General features: G+C 41.8%; 1 protein-coding gene across 6 annotated transcripts in view; it reads left to right on the plus strand.

Annotated features, from left to right (window-relative positions):
* The window catches only part of GLI3 (GLI family zinc finger 3), a 318180-nt gene that overhangs the window by 239271 nt on the left and 55620 nt on the right, over positions 1-23289 (plus strand). For all 6 annotated transcript variants that reach the window (XM_059885923.1, XM_059885922.1, XM_059885925.1 and 3 more), the window contains 2 exons: positions 830-943; positions 2497-2637. In XM_059885923.1, coding sequence (XP_059741906.1) covers positions 830-943; positions 2497-2637 — 255 coding nt within the window. The remainder of the gene's footprint in view (positions 1-829; positions 944-2496; positions 2638-23289) is intronic.

Genomic DNA, 23289 nt, shown 5'->3' on the forward strand with positions numbered 1-23289 from the left:
GGACTGTTGGAGTTCTTTTAAACCCAGGATTCCAGCTGTTTTCCACTAGCTTTGAAAAGCCACCAGGAGTTGGTACTCATGATTAAAAACAAGGAGACACCTCATGAATGCCTCATGAATATCCTGAGTTTTTTTTTTTTTCCAATTTTTATTTCAGTACAGTTATTTACAGTGTTTCAGGTGTACAACAAAGTGAATCCGTTCACATATATCTTTTAGATTCTTTTCGCGTAGAGGTCATTGCAGAGTACTGAGTAGAGTTCCCAGTGCTACACAGTAGGCCCTTACTAGTTCTATTTTACATATGAATGCGAGCATGCTAAGCCGTTTCACTTGTTCCAGCTCTTTGCAACCCTATGGGTTGTAACCCTCCAGGCTCCTCTGTCCATGAAATTCTCCAGGCAAGCGTACTGGAGTAGGTTGCTGTGCCCTCCTCCGGGATCGAACCCAAGGATCGAACCCGTATCTCTTATGTCTCCTACAGTGGTAGTCAGGTTCTTTACCACTTCTGCAACCTGGGAGGCCCATTTTATATACAGTAGTGTGTATATGTCAATCCCAGTCTCCCAGTTTATCCCTCTACCCCCTTCCCCTTGGTAACCATAAGATTGTTTTCTACATCTGTAACGCGATTTCTGTTTGTAAATAAGTTCATTATCCTAGCTGTGAACACATTTTCCAAACTCTGCTACCTGGAAATAGGAGCCTTATCTGTCATCATTCTAGTGCCAAAGAAGCCTGCTAGTCTCGAGTTGTGTGTTTTGGCTGTGGTCCTGCTCGTTGGTCAGAATCTAATTTTTGTCTCTGTCCCTGCCAATGTGACCTGCAGAACAAGCCCACGAGTGAGTCTGCAGTGAGCAGTACGGGGGACCTGGTGCACAACAAACGCTCCAAGATCAAACCAGATGAAGACCTCCCCAGCCCAGGGCCACGGGGCCAGCAGGTGAGGGAGGTTCCTGACTCAGGCACCTAGCCTGGTGCCTTTCACAGCTTCGGCTTGTCTGCTGTGTTCTTGGCCTTGGCTGTATACACGTGTTTGACAGATGGCCAGGTCTGGAATTTGACTCTGTTTCTCCAGCTCAGAAGCAAACACACAAAAATGCAGGCAGCTCTGTGGGGTAGATACTTGAGTTCATAGAGTAAGTGGTTGGATGCATTTGTTGTTGATCAGGGATGTGAACAAACTTCAGGCTATGGCTCTGATCTTGGGCCTGAATTACGAGTGCCTGGCTCTCAGCCCGAGCAGGGCAGACCAAGGAAATTCTCCACAATGATCATGTTCTTTCTTGTTCTTATTTTGCCACTTCCCACTGGCCAGGAGACCCTATAGAGCCAAGAGGGATCCCGCCACAGCTAACCTAATCTAAGGTTACTTCAATTCTGGCTCTTTACCCAAAGTCCTGAAAGTACAAGTTTAAGTTTCAGTTTAGTCTCTGCTGTTACTGAGATCCTGAGTCTCAGTTTCAAAAATATTTAGATTATGCCCATCACCCTATCTTTCAGGTTCCTTGTGCCCAATATGGAGCTCAATGAATATTAATTCAGTGCCTGAGATAAGGATTGGACAAGAGTCCGGATGTGCACAGAATCTGGACCCTGAAATTGTCAGGCTGTTTTAGCCCAAACTTAAGCCCATGTTTCCTTTTCAGGGAGCACTTGAAAGATGGAATGCATGGGTGTCATGCGTTTGCTCTTACATTTTGTTAATTATACATAAACACTTGTATACAGCTTTTGCCATCTAACTGCAGGTCAGATCCTGAATTTACATACCTAATCATCTCCCAGAATTCTGGAAATTCTTTGTCTTTTCATTTCTGCAAAGCTGCCTTAGAAGCCTAGAAAAGACTATGCTGCCAAGTTTTAGATGTTGTGGCTCCTGGGCAGGGAGTGTAGCCTTGGAGACCAGAAGTTGAACCAAGGAGACATCATCCCTGTAAACATCCACAGAGTGCCTCTCACACCCTCCAATTGCAGGGAGAACACAATTAGAATTAGCAGTAAACCCTTTCCCTGAATTCCAGACTATGAGAATAAACAAATTAATATGCTGAAAAGACTTTAACTGAAAGAGAAAGACCAGTCTTTTGGGTAAAGACTACATGACCTAGTTTGATTGCTTTTCTTAAGAGATGACATCTTAGTTTTTTGGGTTTTTTTTTTTCTACCTTCGTACTCAGGATAACAAAGTTTGGCCTCACCATCACACCAATATTCTGGTTTGGATTATTGTCTTTAATCACAAGTTAATGACCTCTGAAGGTGTATTGGGTAAATCTGAAAAAAAAAAAAAAAAAGGCACAAAAATGATTCCATCTCTGGTTTCTTCAATTCACAAACACAGTTGTTAGACCTGGGCTCCATTTTAATTCCCCCCAAAAAACTGCATCTAGAGGAAGACAAGCCTTCATCAAGTCTCTCCTTTTATCCGCCCTTCTACTGTGTCTGATTTTTGTCCCCCTCTATCTCCTCGCTTCCCCCTTCCCTGCCTTTCAGGAACAGCCAGAAGGAACAACCCTGGTGAAGGAGGAAGGGGACAAAGATGAAAGCAAACAGGAGCCCGAAGTCATCTATGAGACAAACTGCCACTGGGAAGGCTGTTCTCGAGAGTTCGACACCCAGGAGCAGCTGGTGCATGTGAGCGAAGGGGGCTGGGGACGGGGCTTACCACTAGGTGACCTTTCCTGTGGCCTCAGCTCCCCTGACCCAAGCTGAGTCAGCTTTCTTAGCTAGTGGCCTGGCACACTGGCGGGGGCTTTATGACTCTCTGAGAAGAAAGAAAACTCTGAGCCATGGTGCTTGACCTGTTCAGTCAGCTAAAGCTTAGTGTAAAATTCAATAAAGTCTTCAATACAGTGTAATGACTCTGATCCTGTAAGCCAGAAAACACTATTTTGAGTTAGCGACTTTGATGGTTATTGAGTCATAGTAAGCTGGACATGAATTATTATTAACCTTTTAACCAAGTTTGATTTCAGCCAAGTCCCAGTAACAATACAAAAAAAAAAAAAATCGGAGGGGTGGGGAAAGTTCTTTTTTTCCTTTCTGCCTTACTGTCCTCACCCTCACCACTTCAGGACTCTCCCATTATTTAAGACAGCAGTTAGCATTCTCTATGAGAAGTAGGTAATGGTTCAGGATAAGCCATTAGCACAGTTTCTTGGCTTGAAGCTAATTCTTGCAGGCCCATAGTTATTAGAAAAAAGTGATATGTATTTTAAAATGTGTATAGTGATGTATGTTTTGGAAACTGCAGCATGGTCAGATTGAGAACCTCACCTTCTCTTCCCACACCAGATTCAGAAGTCTCTGCTTTGCTCCCCTGCCTGTTATTTCAGAAAATGCAGGGCACCCCACCACCACCCCCACCCCAACACACACGCGCATACTTGATTAGCCCTGTGTCCTCAGCTGGTGCTTCATCTTTGTTTCGTACTTTCTCAGACCAGTGGAGTCTCCCTGGCAAATGGGACCAGGAATAGCTGAGATGGAAGGGCATTTAGATAATCAGGGATGAAACAATGTCAAAGCACAGGGCTGCATTAAGGCATTAAAGATGGTTTGCCATGTGGAACCCTTTTGTAAGCTTTAAATACGACAGAAAATCTGATGGAGTAGCTTTCTTTGGGATCCCCTCCTCTCCCTTCCCCTGTCACTCAGACGTACCATACACATATCCACTCCATTCTCTTTTACACTTTTTATTTTTTAGGCGATTCCTTTCACTTGATAACTCTCCTCCATTTAAACACTGTGCTGTGTGCGCTGTACTGTGTCCAGTCGCTCAGCTCAGTCATGTCTGACTCTTTGTGACTCGTGGGCTGCAGCCCACCAGGCCCCTCTGTCCGTGGAATTTTCCAGGCAAGAACACTAGAGTGGGTTGCCATTTCCTACTCCAGGGCATCTTCCAAACTCAGGGATTGAATCCTTGTCCCTTGCATCTCCTGCTTTGGCAGGTGGATTCTTTACCACTGCACCACTTGGGAAGCCCGTTAAAACACTAAGATTATACAATTCCTGACACACCCTCCATGTTTCATATGCTGCGTGCATGGGCTTTTTTTTTTTTTTTTAGTATAGTTGCTTTACAATATTGCGACAGTTTCTGCTGAATCAGCTATACGAATACATATATCCCCTCTTTTTTGGATTTCTTTCCATTTAGGTCAGCACAGAGCACTAAGTAGAGTTCCCTGTGCTAAACAGTAGGTTCTCATTAGTTATCTGTTTTATATATAGTGATGTATATATGTCAATTGCTTGGGCTTTTGAAGAGTGTCTTCTGTACCCTGGCCCATCTGCTAATATATGCACATGCTGCAGTTACATTATTATTATTATTATTATTGAAAGTCACTCAGTCGTGTCCGACTCTTTACGATCCCATGGATGATACGGTCCATGGAATTCTCCAGGCCAGAATACTGTAGTTGGTAGCCTTTTCCTTCTCCAGGGGATCTTCCCAACCCAGGGATCAAACCTAGGTCTCTTGCATTGCAGGTGGATTCTTTACCATTTGAGCCACAAGGGAAGCCTGAGAATACTGGAGTGGGTAGCCTCTCCCTTATGCAGAGGATCTTCCTGATCCAGGAATCGAACTGGGGTCTCCTGCATTGCAGGCGGATTCTTTACCAGCTGAGCTATCAGCAGTTACATTATAGGGTCAAATACATGGTTTACCAGGTTTTAAAGTCCATCATATATAGAACATTTTGAGGGTTTAACATGACATCTGGGTCCCTCCTCCCCATTTCTTTTTTAATTATGTTTCCTTGTAATAGGATAGAGAGAATTCTAGATTTCTTCAAGCCAGCAAGAAACTAAAAGTCAAATGTTTTTAATTAGGGTGTATTTCCAGATTTTTCCGTGAACTTAATTTGATTCCTGCTCTTTAATTTGATGCAAGTGCTATTTTTAAGCCAAGCCTGACTTAATGGCCTTTTATTCTTGCTGACTGTTTTAATAGAAACCACAGACATTGTAACACTAAAGAAGAAAAAAAAGTTTGGAATTTTTCTTTTAGTATGGGGAAATAATCCCGAAGAGGGGAAGAGGCCAAGAATACCCTCAGTGATAGAGTGAGTGAACAGCGTACTTGGGAAGAACTATTTGTACAAAACCTGTCGTCATAAACGAGCTGTTGGCAGTGCTGCTTGCCCTTTAAAACGTCCTTCTGAGAGAGGACTCAGTCTCATGGTGCCTTTTCTGTGGACAAGTCATTTTTCCAAGGACTACCCTGATTTTGGTCCAGCTGTTATCAAATGGGAAAGGCAATAGGAATATATTCTAAGTCTACATTTAAAAGGAACCGTGTTCTTCATTAGAGGCTGGTTTTAATGTAACATTTTTGGGTTGTGGTGATACCTGCATATTCTCCATGCCTTCTATGCCACAGGAAAGTTTTTAAAAGACAGTGGATATCACAGATACTTCTATCTAATCTCACAAAAGGTTTTAGGTAGGAAAGATGCTTTAACAGAGAGTTCTGAGTAGTTTTAAGGCAAGGCTGCTTCACCAATCAATTAAATGGCCACCATGATCTGTTTTATTATTACAACTAGGGAGTGAATGACACATGCAGTGACACTTTTTAACTTCAAATCGGCAAGAAGAAATTTGTGTCAGGAGTAGGAGACTACCCAATATATTCGCTTTGTGATATTAGTTTTAGTCTGAGATTAATTATAGGAGTTCAGGAAACTTAGCTAAGTGAAATTAACATTTTAAACTTACAAAAACATAAATAAGGATGCTGGTTTAATACCACTTCTTCCATACCTTTTTACTTGTTATCTGGCGTGCGGAAATTCCAAACTTGTATGTTCAAATTGATTTTCCTTCGCATGGCAGCTATAATAAGTGCCTTCCTGCTCATGGTGAATCTGATAACTTCAGCAGTGGCCTGGTGTATTATTTTTTTTTTTTTGTCAATGGAATGAATAGCTAGTTCAAGTCCACCTAATTACTTGGGTGGCAGTCGGGCCAAAAACCAGTGGCAGAACCCAGTTTTATAGGGGCAGAACGAAGTATGAACTGTGTGCGCTCCTGCGACTCTCCTTGGAGAGAGGACATTTTGTGAATTAGTTGCATTTTCATGCTCCCGACAACCAAGAGGCAAGGTGTTAAACCATTCTGATGCCCTGCCTTATTTATAGCCATAACCCATTCTTTTTCCCCCTCTTACAGTTAATAGAAAGATTCATGATTCTTCATGGTTGTCTATCTAGTGTCTGACAGTCCCGACTGCCTGCGAAAGCAAGTCACTATCTATAATTGATATCCTCCCGTGGAATAGGGTGCTGGCTGCAATTGAAGGGCTTTGCTGAAAGCTCTTAAATCCTGACAAGTTCTCCCCTTGTTCTGGTTCAGTCGCTGAGCTGCACGGTTGGAATTCCAGAGTCATTTGAACTTGGTGCAGAAGGGAGACATGTGTTTCGCATTAGCAAATCACAGAGTTGAAGAGGAGAATTAGGGACTCAGCCGACTTTGCCCACCAGGTCGTCTCGTTTTCAGTGTACTGCACTCCGTGTTCTCTTGAAAAGATGACCCTGGTCCATTACTGTCCGAACAGATGGGCTAAATATTGCCTTTGCCTTCCCTTCTCCTTTATTTCAAGCCCCTGTCCGTCTCCCACGGTGTGTTGATTCCAGGTTTGCTGTGAGGTCTTTATCACTGGGATGTTTAATTAATTTCTCTTCTCAGCAAGATAATTATAATTGGGCTCCATGACTCTCCAGCTAGTATTAAATTTGTCATAAATTTACTTCTATGCCCAGAAGCTAAGAAGATAGACGTATTTTTTTGTTAGCTGGTTTTTAGTGTACTTTGCTCCCTTCTTAGTTAAAGTAGGAATAACACAGTAAGAAGGACATAGAGTACAAAAATTAATTTAGAGTACTTTTGATTAAGACCAAATTTACTAATGATTTGCCAAGATGCCAGCATTTTCTCTTACCTTGACATGTGAAGACACATATTCTAACATCTCAAAACAGTGTGAAAAGTCCACACTTCCCCTTTAATCTCAGATGAATTAATTCTCTTTTTGCTGTTGTGCATTATATATTCCAAGACACATTAATCTTACATGTTTCTGAAAGTTGTAGAATATTGGTTCACAGCATGTGGTTTTTGTTTTGGTTTGGTTTGGTTTAGTTTTTTTGCTGTGTAAAACAACTCAAATTCTATCTGCTGGCCTGGGTTCTGGAAGAGATGAGAGAGGCTTCCAAAACTTCCTAAGACCCATTTCCCTCTTGTATTAATTCTGTCCTGAAAGACAGTTCCAGCTTTGGCTCTTGAACAATGGAAAAATATCCAATATGCGTTGCCTGCTGCCTAAGTTAGTCTCAGGTTGTTTGCTTCTGAATGGCGTTGTGTGTACCACTGATGCTTTGAGAGGCTTTTTAAAAAGAAGGAAAGGGAATATATGTGAAGGACGAAGAACATGTACCTTGGTGTGAGTCACCACTGTCAGGCTTCTAGTTATGCTTAAAAATATCACTGGTGGAATCCAGAAGAATAAAGACAATATAATCATCAGAACTAATGCCCACCTGTTTGCTCTCTCACTGCCATTCCCTTAACTTCTATTTCACCCCTCCAACCAGTTCTTTTCCATTTAAAGAATAATACATATAATATTTGTTCAAAAGTCTTAAAAAGATCAAATTATTTTTTAACAGTTTTATTCCCCACGCTGATCCCCCCAGAATAATCCTGCAGGGAGAGCCTTGGCAGTTACACTGTGGGGGCTCCTGTCTCCTGCATGTGAGATCGAACAGCAGAGAATGTGAGAGGTGTTTGTATTAGCCCCCTAGCTTCATCTGGGTGGCATGTATGTCACTGCACTCCTTCATTTGTATCTTTTAAGCATGGTGTCAAAAATGCACCGTTTTATACGATGATTAGCCACCTACTTGGATTTTAAATGCTTTCATATGCTGCAAATTTTGATCTTTAAAAGCTTGCTGAAGTTTTCTTTATCAGAAGAACACAGCTATAATCACCTTTGCTGCCATTGGAACACAAATTCTATACATCAGCAGCATGAAAATGCAAGACTTTCTTCTTAATATCATAGAGATGTAGATATAAAGGAAGCACATCTAATCTGTAAAGAATTGATGCATCTGTAGAAACGCCAGGAAGAGTTACGATGTGGTGAAGACATTATTTTCATATTAATACCATGTTCCCAAATTTGCATTTTAAATATTTTCCAGCTAATTTTGATCCCTTTGCTAAAGTTGCATTGTATATCTTTACCTAAGAGAAAATTGAATTTAGGATGTGATCAGGGTCTCTGATAAGAGACAGAAATTAGTTTTGTGTGCACATAAAACCTCAAATGAACGAGTGAAGATTTTGATCTTATTTTCTCTACATGGAGTTGCTAGTTAATTTAGTTACTCTAATTATTTGGAAATACTGCATGGAAAATGTAGACGAAGAGCTACCAACTTCAAAGTCATCCTTCGACAATCATGCCCCAAGGGTCACATTCTTTTTGGAGTTACTGCCTAAATTGCACCTGCAGAAATTGTTCCCATAAAGACACTCAGGAGATTATACCGAGTAGGGGGCACAGAGGGCTGTGTGGCCCACCAGTGAGAGCCTCCTGGGGCCGGTGGAATTCTGAGTGGCAGCCCCATCTCTGCCCTGACCCTTGAGGTGACCTCCCTGGAACCATTTGACCCCTTAGAACGTTATTTTCTCACTTATCATACTGTGAAACAGCCGTGAAAATAAGTGCTGTCCCCCATGTCCAAGGCCAAACAGAGATCACATGCAGCAGCCCTAATGAGAAACAGACAGAGGGTCTCAAAGAGGTTACACGTCTCTTTGTTTTATGTACGCGTGTGTTTTGCAGGGTGGCATGGGGGAGGGGTGAGGAGTGGTGCCATTGGGTTTTGTGGCTTCCGCATATTAGCTCTAAGGCTTATTTTATATTCATTGTTCCTGAGCTGAGATGTGCACTTGACTGAAGCTAAAGACCCCATTCTCTTCCTCCGTTGTGGATCTGACAGATGGGACTTCCTGAGATAGTTCACCTCCCCCAGCCTTGGTTGTTTTCCTAAAGCAAATGAAGGATTCCGATTGGATAGTCCTTAAAATAAGGATGGCAGACAGGTTTCACTTCAGATACCAACTTACTGGCTGGCAGCCACCTGTGATCTTGAGCTGTGCTCTCCCACACTTTCCTGGGGTGCTGAGCTGTGCTCTCCCCCACATTGAGTTGGGGAAGTAGGGGGTAAGGAAGTATAGCCTGCCATGGATGAGGTTTCACAGGAGGCAGGTACTCACCATCTGTTTCCAGGGTCTTTGCCATCTCTGTAGATTAAGTCCCCTCCAGAATAATTGTAGTTAATTTTTCTAAGGGTGGTATATTAATTACTTGAGTAATTATTGAATCATTAAAGTTTCCCCTTTACTAATGTGCCTTAGCCCACGAATGAAGAATAGCAAATCCATATTTTGAATAAGATATAACTGGTGTCAAATAATTTCTTAGTTGCTTTCTTAAATTTGTCCAGCCATTTTATACCTCCTGAAATAGTTCATCAAAACCTTTATCCAAATAAGTGTTTCTGCCATTTGGGAAGGATTTTCCTATTGAAAGCTTTTTGACCAGTTCTGAATGATACTTTAGGTGAGATTCTGGATTCTGCCAGTAATTGGTCCCCTGGGACTCTGTGTATGGACTCAGTTTATACAGGAAAAGATGATGTCACTTTGGGCTGGGCTGCCTACCTTGCTAAAGTTTACTTGCAGATTTTGCTGAAATCATGAATCTTCTTGTTTGTCAGAAAAAGTATGTGCTGACAAACAGCAGCTCAAGTAGAGGGCCTGGGCACAGCTTTCTTGCTGCCCACTGCCCCAGCTTTGTGGAGGGCACCTTGCCAGCAGGACTTGGGCCGAACCTTCCTGGAATGGTCCTTCTCATTGGGAGGGGGAGACAAGGAGACATAAGAGCATAGTAAACAATGTAAGTTTAGACATAATGAAGCTGTAGAGTGTTGTTGTGATTCTAGGGTCTCAGAAGAAGATTAAGGGTATAAGGATATCTAGAAAGGCTTCTGGGAAATTTTGGAAATACAGTTAAGGTCAACGTAAAGCAGACCATATGTGGAGGTCAGCTTTTGAGATATGGTGATCATGGTGATGATGGTGGTGAAGATGCTGGTAATGATGGTGAGGATGAGGATGATGGTGGTGGTTTTGTAAGAATAAACAGCACCGTATCTGCTAGGAAACTTTGGCTGACCACTTTTCCGCTACAGTACAATGTGCGTTTCAAAGCTGACAGGCCTGGCTTCGAAGCCTGCTTTCCACTCCAGCCATGTTACACTCCTTCTCTGTGAAACAAGAATGATAATAGTATTTACTTCATTAAACAGTTGGGGGAATTAGCTTAAAATTAGACTCAATAAAATGTTAGTGATTCTCCATACCACCAAAGTGAAGTGTGAAGATATTTACTGGCTTTTAAGTGGGTACACATTGCCCATAAAAACATGGTTTAGGCTGGTATTTGGGCAGTGTTTACATTGGTATATCATCATGAAATGAATAACTGCATAAAGATACTGACTGGAGCTCCAGTTGATGAAACCTCGGAGAAAAAGGCTGGAGAAATGGGTCCCTTCCTTGTACTCCAGATCCCTCACTGGGCTTGCTTGCTCTGTGTTGAGATTTACAGCCTCATCCTGTTATGTGTTCATCTGTGCTAACATCCTTCTGAAAGTTCTCCTTAATGGTTGCCCTAAACTGAGGCTTCTCAATTTGAGCACGTCTCAACTCTTTGGGGGCAGAGGGTTCTTTGTGGTGAGGTCTCTCTTGTTCCTTGGAGGCCTGTTCACAGCATTGCTGACCTCTGCCCAGTAGATGCAAGGAGTGCCCATGCCCCATGGTGACAACCAAAAGTGTCTCTAGACGTTGTCAAATGTTCCCCAGGAGTGGGAGAATCACCCCTCTACTGCCCTAATCTTTCCTCTTGCAGTGTGGGAAGAAAAGAAAACAGCAAAACAAAAAAAGTATATTTGTGATTAAAGATAAGTTTTCTCCTGTTTAAATGGACTTTAGGACAGTGGTTCCCAACTTTTTTGGTACCAAGGACAAGTTTTGTGGAAGACACAGACTGGGGAGCAGGGGAAGGCTCAGGTGGTAATGCGAGCCATGGGGAGCAGCAAACAAAGCTTCTCTTGCTTGCCCACCATTGTTTACCGCCCGATGTGCAGCCTGGCTCCTAACAGGTTGGGGACCCCTGCTTTAGGATGTTTGGATTAAAAATAAAAGATAACCTCATTAAATAGTCTCCAGCAAAAGGTGATTATATTTGTATTACATATATATAATATTTATGGACATTATATATTACATTTATATATATTCTGTGTGTATATGCATTCATGTGTGTGCACGTATGGGGTATATGTTGTATGTTGTGCATAAATTGGCAGAATTTTCTTTTAAAACCACATTTGCTAAGGTTAGGCACACGCAGTAGTTCTCAGTCCCCAAACCAGCCAAGCCCTTTTGTCTTAGTGGAGAAATTCCATCACTATTTTTTTTTTTTCTTGCAGACTGAAGGAAGTCATTCAGACTTCAGCTTCTGAGATCATGGCAAGCAGGGTTGGAGATCAGGCTCCCACTTTGACATAAAACAGAGCTCCAGGAACAGAAAGCAATTTTCTAGTGCAAGGAGTTTTTGAAGATTCAGAGACATTTACGTTTTTCTGAGATTAGCTAAATACTGCCACAGATAGATTTTCTTTTTCATTTCTAGAACGATTAATGTTCGCACGAGAAGAGAATTGTAAGTGGCATATCCTTAAAAGACTATGCTTAGGCCAAGGCCTTAAACTTAAGCCACCCTCACCTCCCCACCCCTGCCAGTTACCAGTAAAACTAGCATTCACCAGTGAGTGGGGTGTGGAGAGAGTATTGGATGGTATGTTGGATATTTACTTTTTTTATCCCCAGAAGATCCCCTGGAGAAGGAAATGGCAACCCACTCCAGTATTCTTGCCTGGGAAATCCCATGGACAGAGGAACCTGGCAGGCTACAGTCCATAGGGTTGCAAAGAGTCAGCCAGGGCTTAGCGACTGAGCACACACCCACTACCAAAAAACTGTTTCTGATTTTAAGTCACTCAACAACTTTAATCCTCAGTTTATCATCAGTAAAGTGGAGATAATAATATCTATCTTATTTTCCTCACAGAGTTTTTTAATTTTTTATTTGTAAGGATAGAATGAGATCATATGATGGAAGTACTTTGTAAACTCTAAAGCATTATTCAAATATAAGGACGAATAAAACCCAGAAGTAGCAATAAAAAAGCCTAATTAACTGAAGAATGGAGAGATTAAGGTTTTTCATTAGACTAAGAAAAGAATATATAAATATGTTGGTAATTTGGTTGTGCCCCCTCACCTTTGTAGGCTCTTACCAGCTACAATGCATCTTTGCCATATAGTGGCCACTACACAAATTTCAGGCATAGTATTGAGAAGACAAAAGCTTCATGCAAGTTAGACTTATGGACTTGGCGTTGAGAACCTGAGACACTCATCTTTCTAAATCTATCCCTTTAAGTTAGGAGAACATACAGGGCAGGCCGTTCAGGAAGAGACAGGGCCAGGTATTGGGAAGACAGAGCAGTGGGAAAGAAAGTAAAGTGAAGGGACAGAAGAAGGACTGAGAGAAACATCTAGAATAGAAGTCAGACAACTCATCTAGCAGTCAGGTCGCCTATGAAATGGTGCTTGAAATATTATCTTGAAAAAGCAAGTGGATGTAAAAAGGGAAAGACCATTTTGGGGAGGAGCTGGAGCATCCATGTGGAAAAGATAGCAGAAAGAAGTTAATGGGTGCAGAAAGTATGGGAGAGTTTTACCTAGAAGTGGCTTATATAAGGATGGACATTTCTTGTCGTATACACAAAATGACTCATTCTGTGCTTTGGGACTGAGGAATGGTAAGTAATGCAGTGATGATAGAACCAGAGTGTGTCTGCAAGGAGAAAGGTAGTGGGAAGTAAGGTTATGGAGCGGAGAAGCAACATTTCATGGGTGACCTGACTGCTAGATGAGCCGGCTGACTTCTATTCTAGATGGAGTAAGGAGAATTGATGTTTCTGATAAGAAAGCTTGAGCCAGCATGAGCTTTGAAAAGATGAGGGCTGAATTTTGCAAAGCTGTGTTGAAGAAGACAGGAGTAGGGTAGGGGCAGAGCTGGAACCAAGACTTTGAATTGGGAATTATTTTTTAAAACTTGGAAGGAGAGTTTAGAGATACTTCAGCGTTTTCACAGCTAACATGGACATTGTAGAAATTGTTCAGAGAGAAGTTTGAAGTTTCCAGTTGCCAACTGGGCACCTGGGAGGTGACTCATGGAATCCCTGTCTCTTTTGTAAGTGGCCCGGGCTCATTACTTATAGCGCCCAAAATCCTGTTGTCTCTATTTAAAGTAGATTGATCAGTGTGTTGGGAGAGTGATCTCTGATCACTTTTGGAAGATGCTTGCTTTGGTGCTAATCAAAGTTTAACACCCAGGTAGTGATAGTGACTCAAAGAAGGCAATGGCACCCCACTCCAGTACTCTTGCCTGGAAAATCCCATGGGCGGAGGAGCCTGGTGGGCTGCAGTCCATGGGGTCACTAAGAGTCAGACACGACTGAGTGACTTCACTTTCACTTTTCACTTTCATGCATGAGAAGGAAATGGCAACCCACTCCAGTGTTCTTGCCTGGAGAATCCCAGGGATGGGGGAGCCTGGTGGGCTGCCGTCTATGGGGTCGCACAGAGTTGGACACGACTGAAGCGACTTAGCAGCAGCAGCAGCAGGAGTGATAGTGACTACTACCAGTTTTCTTTGTTTTGTTTCTCTGCTCTGCCTTATTTTCTAGTTATGGATACATGATCTCAAGTTCTGGAAATGTCTTTCAAGTCAGGAAAAGAAAACTGTGTACGTGCCCTCTTCTGTCTGCTTTACAGGATTCGGGGGTGGGGAGGTCTCTTGACACACCTGGTCCAACCCCATCTCACCTGTGCGGTTTATTGGGTGTTAGCTTCATGTATCAGCACTTGTGGGTGGTTCGTCCCAAGAAGCCACGCTTTCTCTCCAGGACAAGCAGGAGAATCTTGGCTCAGGAAGAGCAGATCTTCACCAGAATCCTTCCAGGGGGCAGTGAAAGTGTTCGGGCCTCCCTCTCCTGGACAAGTAGGCCAGAGATGGTACAGTTCCTACTGGCCAGATAAAGCAGTCAAACAAACTGCAAAGAAAACACTGTTCTGGCTGTATTCTCCTGGTGTTCAGTGGAGATAACTTCGCTCTAGTCTCAGTACTGAGTCATTTGGCTTCTGGCAGGAGCTTTAATTGTTAAAATGCAGATTTTTTTTTTTTTTCTTGATCAAGAGGGGATTATTCTAGTTATCAGTCCAGAGCATCTTATTTCAAGATGAAAAGCCTTTACAGAATTACAGATGCCAACGTTTGTACAAAGCTTTTCAGCGACTGACAACTCAAAGAGAAAGTATGATTTATTAGCCTATAATGGCTAACCCTGAGTGATGGTCTAGGTCCTCCCGATTTGTGAAATTGTTTAATATGAACTGCCTTTTTATGCCGCTCAAGCCCCAGGTGACTCAAATAAATGTAGAGTCTCCATTACACGATCTGTTATGGGAGAGGGAAAGAGGGGGAGGGGGTGCAAAAGGAGAAAAGTGGCTTTCTAAAATCCATCTTGGTGGTGCCTTTTACAGTAGTTTGGCTGATAAGCCGGCAGAGGAAAGATTAATAACGAGGCTTTTTGCTATCAGTACCTGCCTGTCGATTCTCTGTAACAGGCCTGTCTGTTCAGCATGGAAATTATTGATTAAATAAAAATTGCTATTAGATTGTGATGTGATCCATAATCACAAACAATGGTGGACATTCCTCTTTTAGATCCTCAGCCATGCATCAAGTTGTTTCTTTTTTTCCCCTTGCCGTAATTTATAGTGCGCTGACACTTGAGCTCATTAGAACTAGCCTTTCTGCTCAGAGGCAGGAGAGCACGGGCATGCGCAGTTCAGCCTAGCCAGAGGGGTGAGGAGGCTGCAAAGGACCATTCTGGTTGGGAGCTCAGCCAGTTCATCCACTCAGTGGCAGCAGGGCTGTCTGTAAAGAAAAAAAAAAAAAAAGTGTTAAAATACACATAACATAAAATTTATCATTTGACCACTTTATTTTTTCCAGTTTTCCTGAGGGATGATGGAAGAATAAAATTGTGTGTGTTTAAAGCATGCGTGCATATGTGCGTGCTAAGTCTCTTCAGTTGTGTCCAACTCTTTGTGACACTATGGACCATAGCCCACCAGGCTCCTCTGTCCATAGAGTTCTCCAGGCAAGAATATTGCAGTGGCTTGCAGTGCCCTCCTCCAGGAATGTTTAAAACATATGATGTGATAATTTGATATACATATATGTTATGAAATGATTAACAGAGTCAAGTTAATTAGCACATCTAATCACCTCCATTGCCTTTTATTGTGCTGTGATGAGACCACAGACCCTGGCAACAAGATTACTACTGTCTCTATGAGTTTCACTTTACTTTTTTTTTTTTTTAGATTCCACATACAAGTGACACCGTACAGTATTTTCCTGTCTCTGTTGACTTATTTCAGTAGCCTAATGCCCTCCAGGTTCACCCATCTTGTCACAATGGCAGAATTTTCTGTTTTAATGGCTGAATAATATTCCTTTTTTTTTTTTTTTGGAGGAGACGCCTTACTATTGTCCACGATGGCAGTACCACATTTCCACCAACAGTTCCTTGTTCTCCCTGTTCAACACCAGGGTTCTCTTTTCTCTACATCCTTGCCAACATTTGTTGTCTCTTGTCTTTTTGATAATAGCCATTTTATCAGGTGTGAGGTGATATCTCATTGTGATTTTGATTTGCATTTCCCAATGATTAGTGATGCTGAATATTTCTTAATGTACCTGTTGGCCATTTGTATATCTTCTTTGGAAAACTGTCTATTTAGATCTTTTTAATTTGGACTATTTTGGGATCTTTTTTTTTTTTGCTATCAACTTGGATGACTTACTTAGATATTTTGGATATTAATCCCTTATCAGACATGTTGTTTGCAGATAATTTATCCCACCCAGCAGATTGCTTTTTCATTTTGTTTCCTTTGCTGTACAGAGCTTTTTGGTTTGATATGCTCCCACTTGCTTATTTTTGCTTTTGCTATCTGTGCTTTTGGTATCATATCCAAAACATCATTGCCAAGGCCAGTGTTAAGAAGCTTTTTCTCTGTGTTTACCTCAAGGAGCTTTATAGTTTGGTGTCTTTAATCCATTTCAAGTTTTTTTCCTATTTCTGTGGAAAATACCATTGGAATTTTGATAGAGATTGCACTGAATCTGTTGGTGAAGGCAATGGCACCCCACTCCAGTACTTTTGCCTGGAGAGTCCCATGGACGGAGGAGCCTGGTGGGCTGCAGTCCATGAGGTCGATAGAGTTGGACACCACTGAGCGACTTCACTTTCACTTTTCACTTTCATGCATTGGAGAAGGAAATGGCAACCCACTCCAGTGTTCTTGCCTGGAGAATCCTAGGGATGGGGAAGCCTGGTGGGCTGCTGTCTCTGGGGTCGCACAGAGTCGGACACGACTGAAGTGACTTAGCAGCAGCAGCAGCAGCACTGAATCTATAGATCCCTTTGGGTACTACATGTGTTTTATCAGTACTAATTCTTCCAATCCAAGAACATAGACTGTCTTTCCATTTATTTGTCTTCTTTAATTTTTTCATCAATATTAATATCTTATAGATTTTAGTATACAGATCTTTAAGTTCCTCCTGTAACTGCCTTTAAATTTATTCCTAAGTATTTTATTGTTTTTGAAGCTATTGTAAATGAAATTGCTTTTTAACTTTCTCTTTCAGATGGGTAATTGTTAGTGTGTAAAACACTGATTTTGTATATTAATTTTGTTTCCTGAAACTTTGCTAAACTTTTTATTAGTCCTAATAGTTTTATGGGTGGAATCTTAGGGTTTTCTATACATAAAATCATTTCATCTATAAATAGATGCAGTTTCCTTCATTTCTTCCAATTTCATCACGCTTTATTTCTTTTTCATGCCTAATTTCTTTGGCTAGGACTTCCAGGACTATATTGAATAGAAGTGGTGAGAGAGGGCATACTCATTTTGACCATTTTAAAGTGTTCAATTCAGTGCCATTTAGCTCATTCACAATTTTATGCAGCCATTACACGACCTCAGTCCAGAGCATTTTCCTCCTTCCAAGAGGAAACTATACCCATTAAGCAAGCACTGTTCTTCCTTCACAGCCCCTGAAAACCACTAATCTGCTTTCTGTCTCTATGGATTATTTGCCTGTTCTGAACATTTTGTATAAAAGAAATCATGTATGATCTTTTGTATCTTGGTTTGTCCACTTAGCAGTGTTCATCCATTCTGTAACATGTGTCAAGGCTTCCTTCCTTTTTATCACCAAATCAAGTCCCATTGTCTGATTATACTACATGTTGTTTATCCTTTTATCTGTGGAAACAGTTTGGATGTTTTCCACCTGTTGACTATTGTGTTTTTATGAGCTCTCGTTTCTTGTTTCAACATTTATTTTCAGGTCTTTAGGGTTTAATTCTAGGGGTGAGATGGCTCGGTCATATGGTAATTCTATTTTAATTTATAATTCTATGTTTAATTTTATGAGAAATGGCCAACCTACAGCAGATTTTAAGCTCTCTTGTACAGTTCTGCCTTCCTAGGGTGTCTTACTGCTAACCCTATTAGCCCCTTGGAAGTGCTTGTCATTCTGGCTCCCCACCACCTCCCCTCTGTGCATGGGCTCTGCAACCTTCCATGGGCTGTGGACTCAAGTTTGCTGTCTGGGTGCTTCTCAACAGAGTGCCTGATAGCTCTGCCCTCTGTGGGCACATGGGCATCCTCAGAAAGTTGGTCCATATATCTACTGTCACCATTTTTCCCCCAAAAGTGGTATGACTGTTTTGGACAAATGCATAGACTAAATATTCACAGTATGAAGTCATGTGGGCTTGGACAAAGAAAATAGATTGAGAGGTTGACCAAATTTTATATTTAAATGGTGATTCAGATGAGATTCTGTTCAGGGAAAATGGACATAATCCTCTCACAGTAGCTCATTTGTGGGTCCATGTCTAGATGTTGGCTTCCCAGATGGTGCCGTGGTAAAGAATTCACCTGCCAAGGCAGGAGACACAAGAGACGCAGGTTCGATCCCTGGGTCAGGAAGATTCCCTGGAGTAGGAAATGGCAACCCACCCCAGTATTCTTGCCTGGAAATTCCATGGGCAGAGGAGCCTAGCTCTGGAAACTCTGGAAGATGGGACTAATCTGAGTCACTGATGTACCTTCAGTTCCTGGTCCCAAGGGCATGTTCATTCAAATGAACACAAAGACAAGAGCAAGCTAGAAAATGAGCTATTTTGCTTTTCCTCCCCTGTGTCGTCTCTAAACTATGAGTTCTAAGGAATGTGCCTCCCCTTTCCCAGAAGCCCTCTGAGATCCTCAACCTGCCTCACCAGCCACTGTACTGGAGGCAGGCCAGATATGTCTACGTGTGTGCTCAGTTGCTTTAGTCGTATTCAACTCTTTGTGACCCCATGGACCATAGCCCGCCAGACTCCTCTGTCCATGGGATTCTCCAGGCAAGAATACTGGAGTGGGTTGCCATTTCCTCCTACAGGGGATCTTCCCCACCCAGGGACGGAACCCGCAGCTCCAGTGCCTCTTGCACTACAAGTAAATTCTTTACTGCTGAGCCACCAGGGTATCCCTCTTACCTGTCTACATGTATGCACTTTCTTTCCACCATTTGTATGTATGACTTATAGTCTAACTTTACCAAAGAATTCCATCGGGATCTATATTCTGCATAGTTGTTGCTTGTTTTTTGGAGAAGCTGTGGTTGCTCAGTCAGAATGCCTTTTTTGGGTGACCCCCAACTCCCTGGCAGGAACTCCCAATACAGAGCCTCGTGCTTTTTATCCAGCCCTTTAGGAAATTCAGATGTAAAGTCCGAGCTATGTCTCTGTAGCTGGTAATGTGCCTTGGTATCATGCCAAGGGGCTGTCTTGCTGGCTGTTTCCACCCTGAGAAGTCTCATCCTGGAGTGTCTCCATGTGGAGGGCTACAGCTTAAAGCAGAAGTAGTAAATAACCGCAGACGTGCAGGGTGGGAGTGCTGACCCAGAGCTCAGGGTTTCAAGTTCCAAGTGTTCTGCCTCCTTCCAGTGTCTTTTCCAGCCCGTTTAATATAATCAGTTTCACATATTTTCTCTCAAGCAAAAGACAAAAGCGTGTTTTGGATGAGTGCATGAGTTTTATCTTGAGTCAAGATAATCAGCCCTAGATGGAAATCTGACTTTCACCTCTGTTTGGATTAAAGGGGTCTGATGTTTGTGACGATGAGTTATCTCTACTTTCAGAGATACTCAAAAAGATTTCAGAGATACATGCAGTAAATGTGTGTGTGTTGGGGGAAGGTAATTTTCCCCTTGCCAGAGTGAAACAGAGACTGACAGATGGGGACAGAGACAGAGAGAGACTGTATGCTGGGGGCAGAGGTGAGGTGAGTGAAGTTGGGGATGGTAGAATGCATACGTTTAAGAGACAAGAAGTCTAAAGGCCAAGCTCATTGTATATGCCAAGCAACCCTTTACAACAAGAGAATTTGTATTTGTGTGTAATTAATTAGTAGCAGAGTAACACACTGACCAGTTTAGTGGCCTTAGATAAGTTTCTTAGCCTTTCTAGACTTCAGTGTACTCTGTACTTGGTTTAAAAAAAGGTAGGTAGTGGGTTAGGTTGTTTTTAAGATTCTACATTTAGAAGCAATTATAAAATTAATATCCAAAAACAAAAAATAAATAAAATTAACATCCAGCATGTATGTGCATGCTCAGTGTCCTATTCTTTGTGGCCCATATACTGGGGGTGCAGACAGTAGGAAAAGGAAGACAAATGCCTGTCCAGCTGAAAAGGGATTAAGATCACCATTGGCAAAGGAGATCCAAAGCCAGTGGAGTGACAAAATCTTTCGAGCAGATAGGTTTATCCAGTGTCAGGGGACTGAGATTCCTTACACATGGAACTGTGAACCAACATCAGAAACTTTTGAGCAAACACAAAAGATGGATGAGGGCTGGGAAATTGAAGATGGTGATATCATTGTGTACCTTCCAATGGGGCAAACTGAAAATGACAGGTGGAAAAAGTCAACTCTACTCTAGAGGAAACTATCTTGTTAAAAGGTTGCTGTTTTATCTCAAGATAAAATAGTAATCACTGGGACCCTCTGGGCTCACCAAGAAAAACATCACGCTGGACCAGGCTGATATTTTCTTTGGCAATTTTGTTAGACTGATTGGCCATTAAAATGCAGTAAATATATGTTGGGTCCTCAGCAAAATATTTAATAAGCACTTTTGGCCAAGACAGAGAGTGATGGTTGCGCTAAACAGCAGTTAAAAGATGTAGTCATTGGGTGGGTGATGAGGCATGGTTGGACATGAGCAAGGAGCTGCTTCTAGAAGCAGGCTGCTGGGCTTGCCCTCAACCCCTGGCCCCATTTTGCTTAACAATTTGATGTTTGTTTCTTTCCAGCAAAGTTATCATCAAAGTTGCAATTATCATCAAAGTTGTTTATGAAGAATTTTCAAATCCAGTTAATGACTGAATGAATCAAGGTCCTCAAAGATCCCCCAAAATCAAAACCCTACAATCACCCCAAGGAGATTAAAAATGATGATAATAACATAGAAACTTTAATGAACTATAAATTCACTTTTACTAGACACTAGAGATTTGCCACCAAAACTAGCTCATGGGATTCTCAACTACAGAAATAGAAGTACGCTTTATTAGAATCATGCTCTCATTGTTTCAGGAAAATACCACTTAGCTCAGGACTTTGGTTTCTAAAGATATACTGATTGGATCAAGCAGAAATAGATTCTTCAAATGTGCCTCATTAATAGTGTTCGATAGAACCAATGAAGAGAGATATGGGGGTTGCAGGTGGGCAGAGACGACTCAGGGTATGATGACCATCTTCAACTATTTGTGGATGGGTCATTGTCCTGTGGAAGGTAGATGTGGTTTTTTCCCAATGGGAAACAGATTTAGGCTCAATATAACGAGAATTAATTTGACAGCAAGAGCTGGCCAAAATGCTACTGTAAGAAGGAGAACTCAACCTTCAGTTCAGTTCAGTTCAGTCGCTCAGGCTCAGTCGTATCTGACTCTTTGCAATCTTATGGACTGCAGCTCGCCTTAGGTATTTAAATTAGGCACCAGTGGGTGTGAGGTGTAATGAGAGCTTCCTTGGGTTCCTGACTAGATGAATTCTTAGTCCCTCTAAAACTTGAGAGAAATTGTTGTATTTTTCAAACCTTTCTTGAAGCCACTCACTTTTTCTTGAAGCCAGTCACGTGCTGTGTTCAGAGGAGGACTAGGTTGGCATTCATTCTTAAGAAGAATGAAATCATCTCAGTTTTTGGACAGTTCTAACACTCTTTCCTCTGTGTTTAGTCCCAGCTTTTCCTTTCCTTAATTAAAAATTTTTGTTATAAAACATATTAACTAGAAAAATGAATTAGATGGGCAAACCACTTGAGAGCCAAACCTAAGAATTCCTCAGATAACAAACTTGGGATAAGAATTTGGGGACTCATTAGGCCAGAGAGTTCCCTCGTATTCCAGGACTATCTAACCCAAAATGGTCTGGATTTTTTCTCGCTGTGTTTTAGTATGACTAGTCCTGCTTCGTTATTATTTATGAAAATTTCCCTTAGAATTTTCTTTAGAAGTCTGTCTTTTGTGCTTACTTTAGGTCACCAAAAAATTTTTATACAGAGTGAAGTAAGCCAGAAAGAAAAACACCAATACAGTATGCTGCTGCTGCTAAGTCGCTTCAGTCGTGTCCGACTTTGTGCAACCCCATAGACGGCAGCCCACCAGGCTCCCCCGTCCCTGGGATTCTCCAGGCAAGAACACTGGAGTGGGTTGCCATTGCCTTCTCTGCCAATACAGTATACTAACGCATATATATGGAATTTAGAAAGATGGTAACGATAACCCTGTATGCGAGACAGCAAAAGAGACACAGATGTATAGAACAGTCTTTTGGACTCTGTGGGAGAGGGAGAGGGTGGGATGATTTGGGGGAATGGCATGGAAACATGTATAATATCATATAAGAAACGAATCACCAGTCCAGGTTCGATACAGGATCCTTGGGGCTGGTGCACTGGGATGACCCAGAGGGATGGTACAGGGAGGGAGGTGGGAGGGGGTTCAGAATGGGGAACACGTGTACCCCCGTGATGGATTCATGTTGATGTGTGGCAGAACCAATACAATATTGTAAAGTAATTAGCCTCCAATTAAAATAAATTTAAATTAAAAAAGTTTTTTTCTGAGATACTGTCAGATAAAAGTGTAAGTGCTAAGGCCATTGACAGGCAAATAATCAAATGGTTTTTGAATACTAGAAAAAGAATATTTTTCCCTCAACAAATGCCTCAGTTCTCTTTGGGTTTAGACTGTAGGTACGTGGCCTGAGTCTTTTGCAATGTGAAAGATATAAAACTTAGTCTGGTCATTTAGTGTTGGCATCCTTTTTTTTCAGACTGCAGTCCTTATCAGATAAGTCACAGTCTTGTCTTTGTGTTTATTGCAAATATGCAAGAGATTATATAACACACTTTTAACATTCTCTTCTTTCTCATCCTTTCTGTTGTATAGCAACAAACAGCTCTTGCTGGGTTTTGCTTTTCTTTTTTTTTTTCTCTTCCCTTTTTTTTAAATTTCCTTTCTGAGCCTAATTGTCTTGATGATTCACTTCACCCATCACCTGCATTCTGAGCAGAGCTGAGGCATCTGCAGTGATGTCAACTGTTACTCAGTAGGGAATTCCCTGACGGTGCTTTCACAGCCAGGGTCCCAGATTCAATCCCTGGTCAGGGAACGAAGATCCCACAAAACCCTGTGATGTGCCCCCTCACAAAAGAAGAGTTCCTAAGCAGCTGACTGGTCCCTTGTTTTCCTTTCTTTGTGAATCATGAGATAAAGATGACCCCTTCATTCTGAGGGTGTGCCAGGGCTGAGCTCAGAACATCTCCAGGATTCCTATCACTGTGCTTTTAGCCATCAGAAATGCTTGAAAAACCTTAAGAAACTGAGAAATGAGTAAAAAGAACCAAATCAAAATGAACCA

This window comes from Bos taurus, chromosome 4 (genome assembly GCF_002263795.3).
Source record: "Bos taurus isolate L1 Dominette 01449 registration number 42190680 breed Hereford chromosome 4, ARS-UCD2.0, whole genome shotgun sequence".
Lineage (NCBI taxonomy): Eukaryota > Metazoa > Chordata > Mammalia > Artiodactyla > Bovidae > Bos > Bos taurus.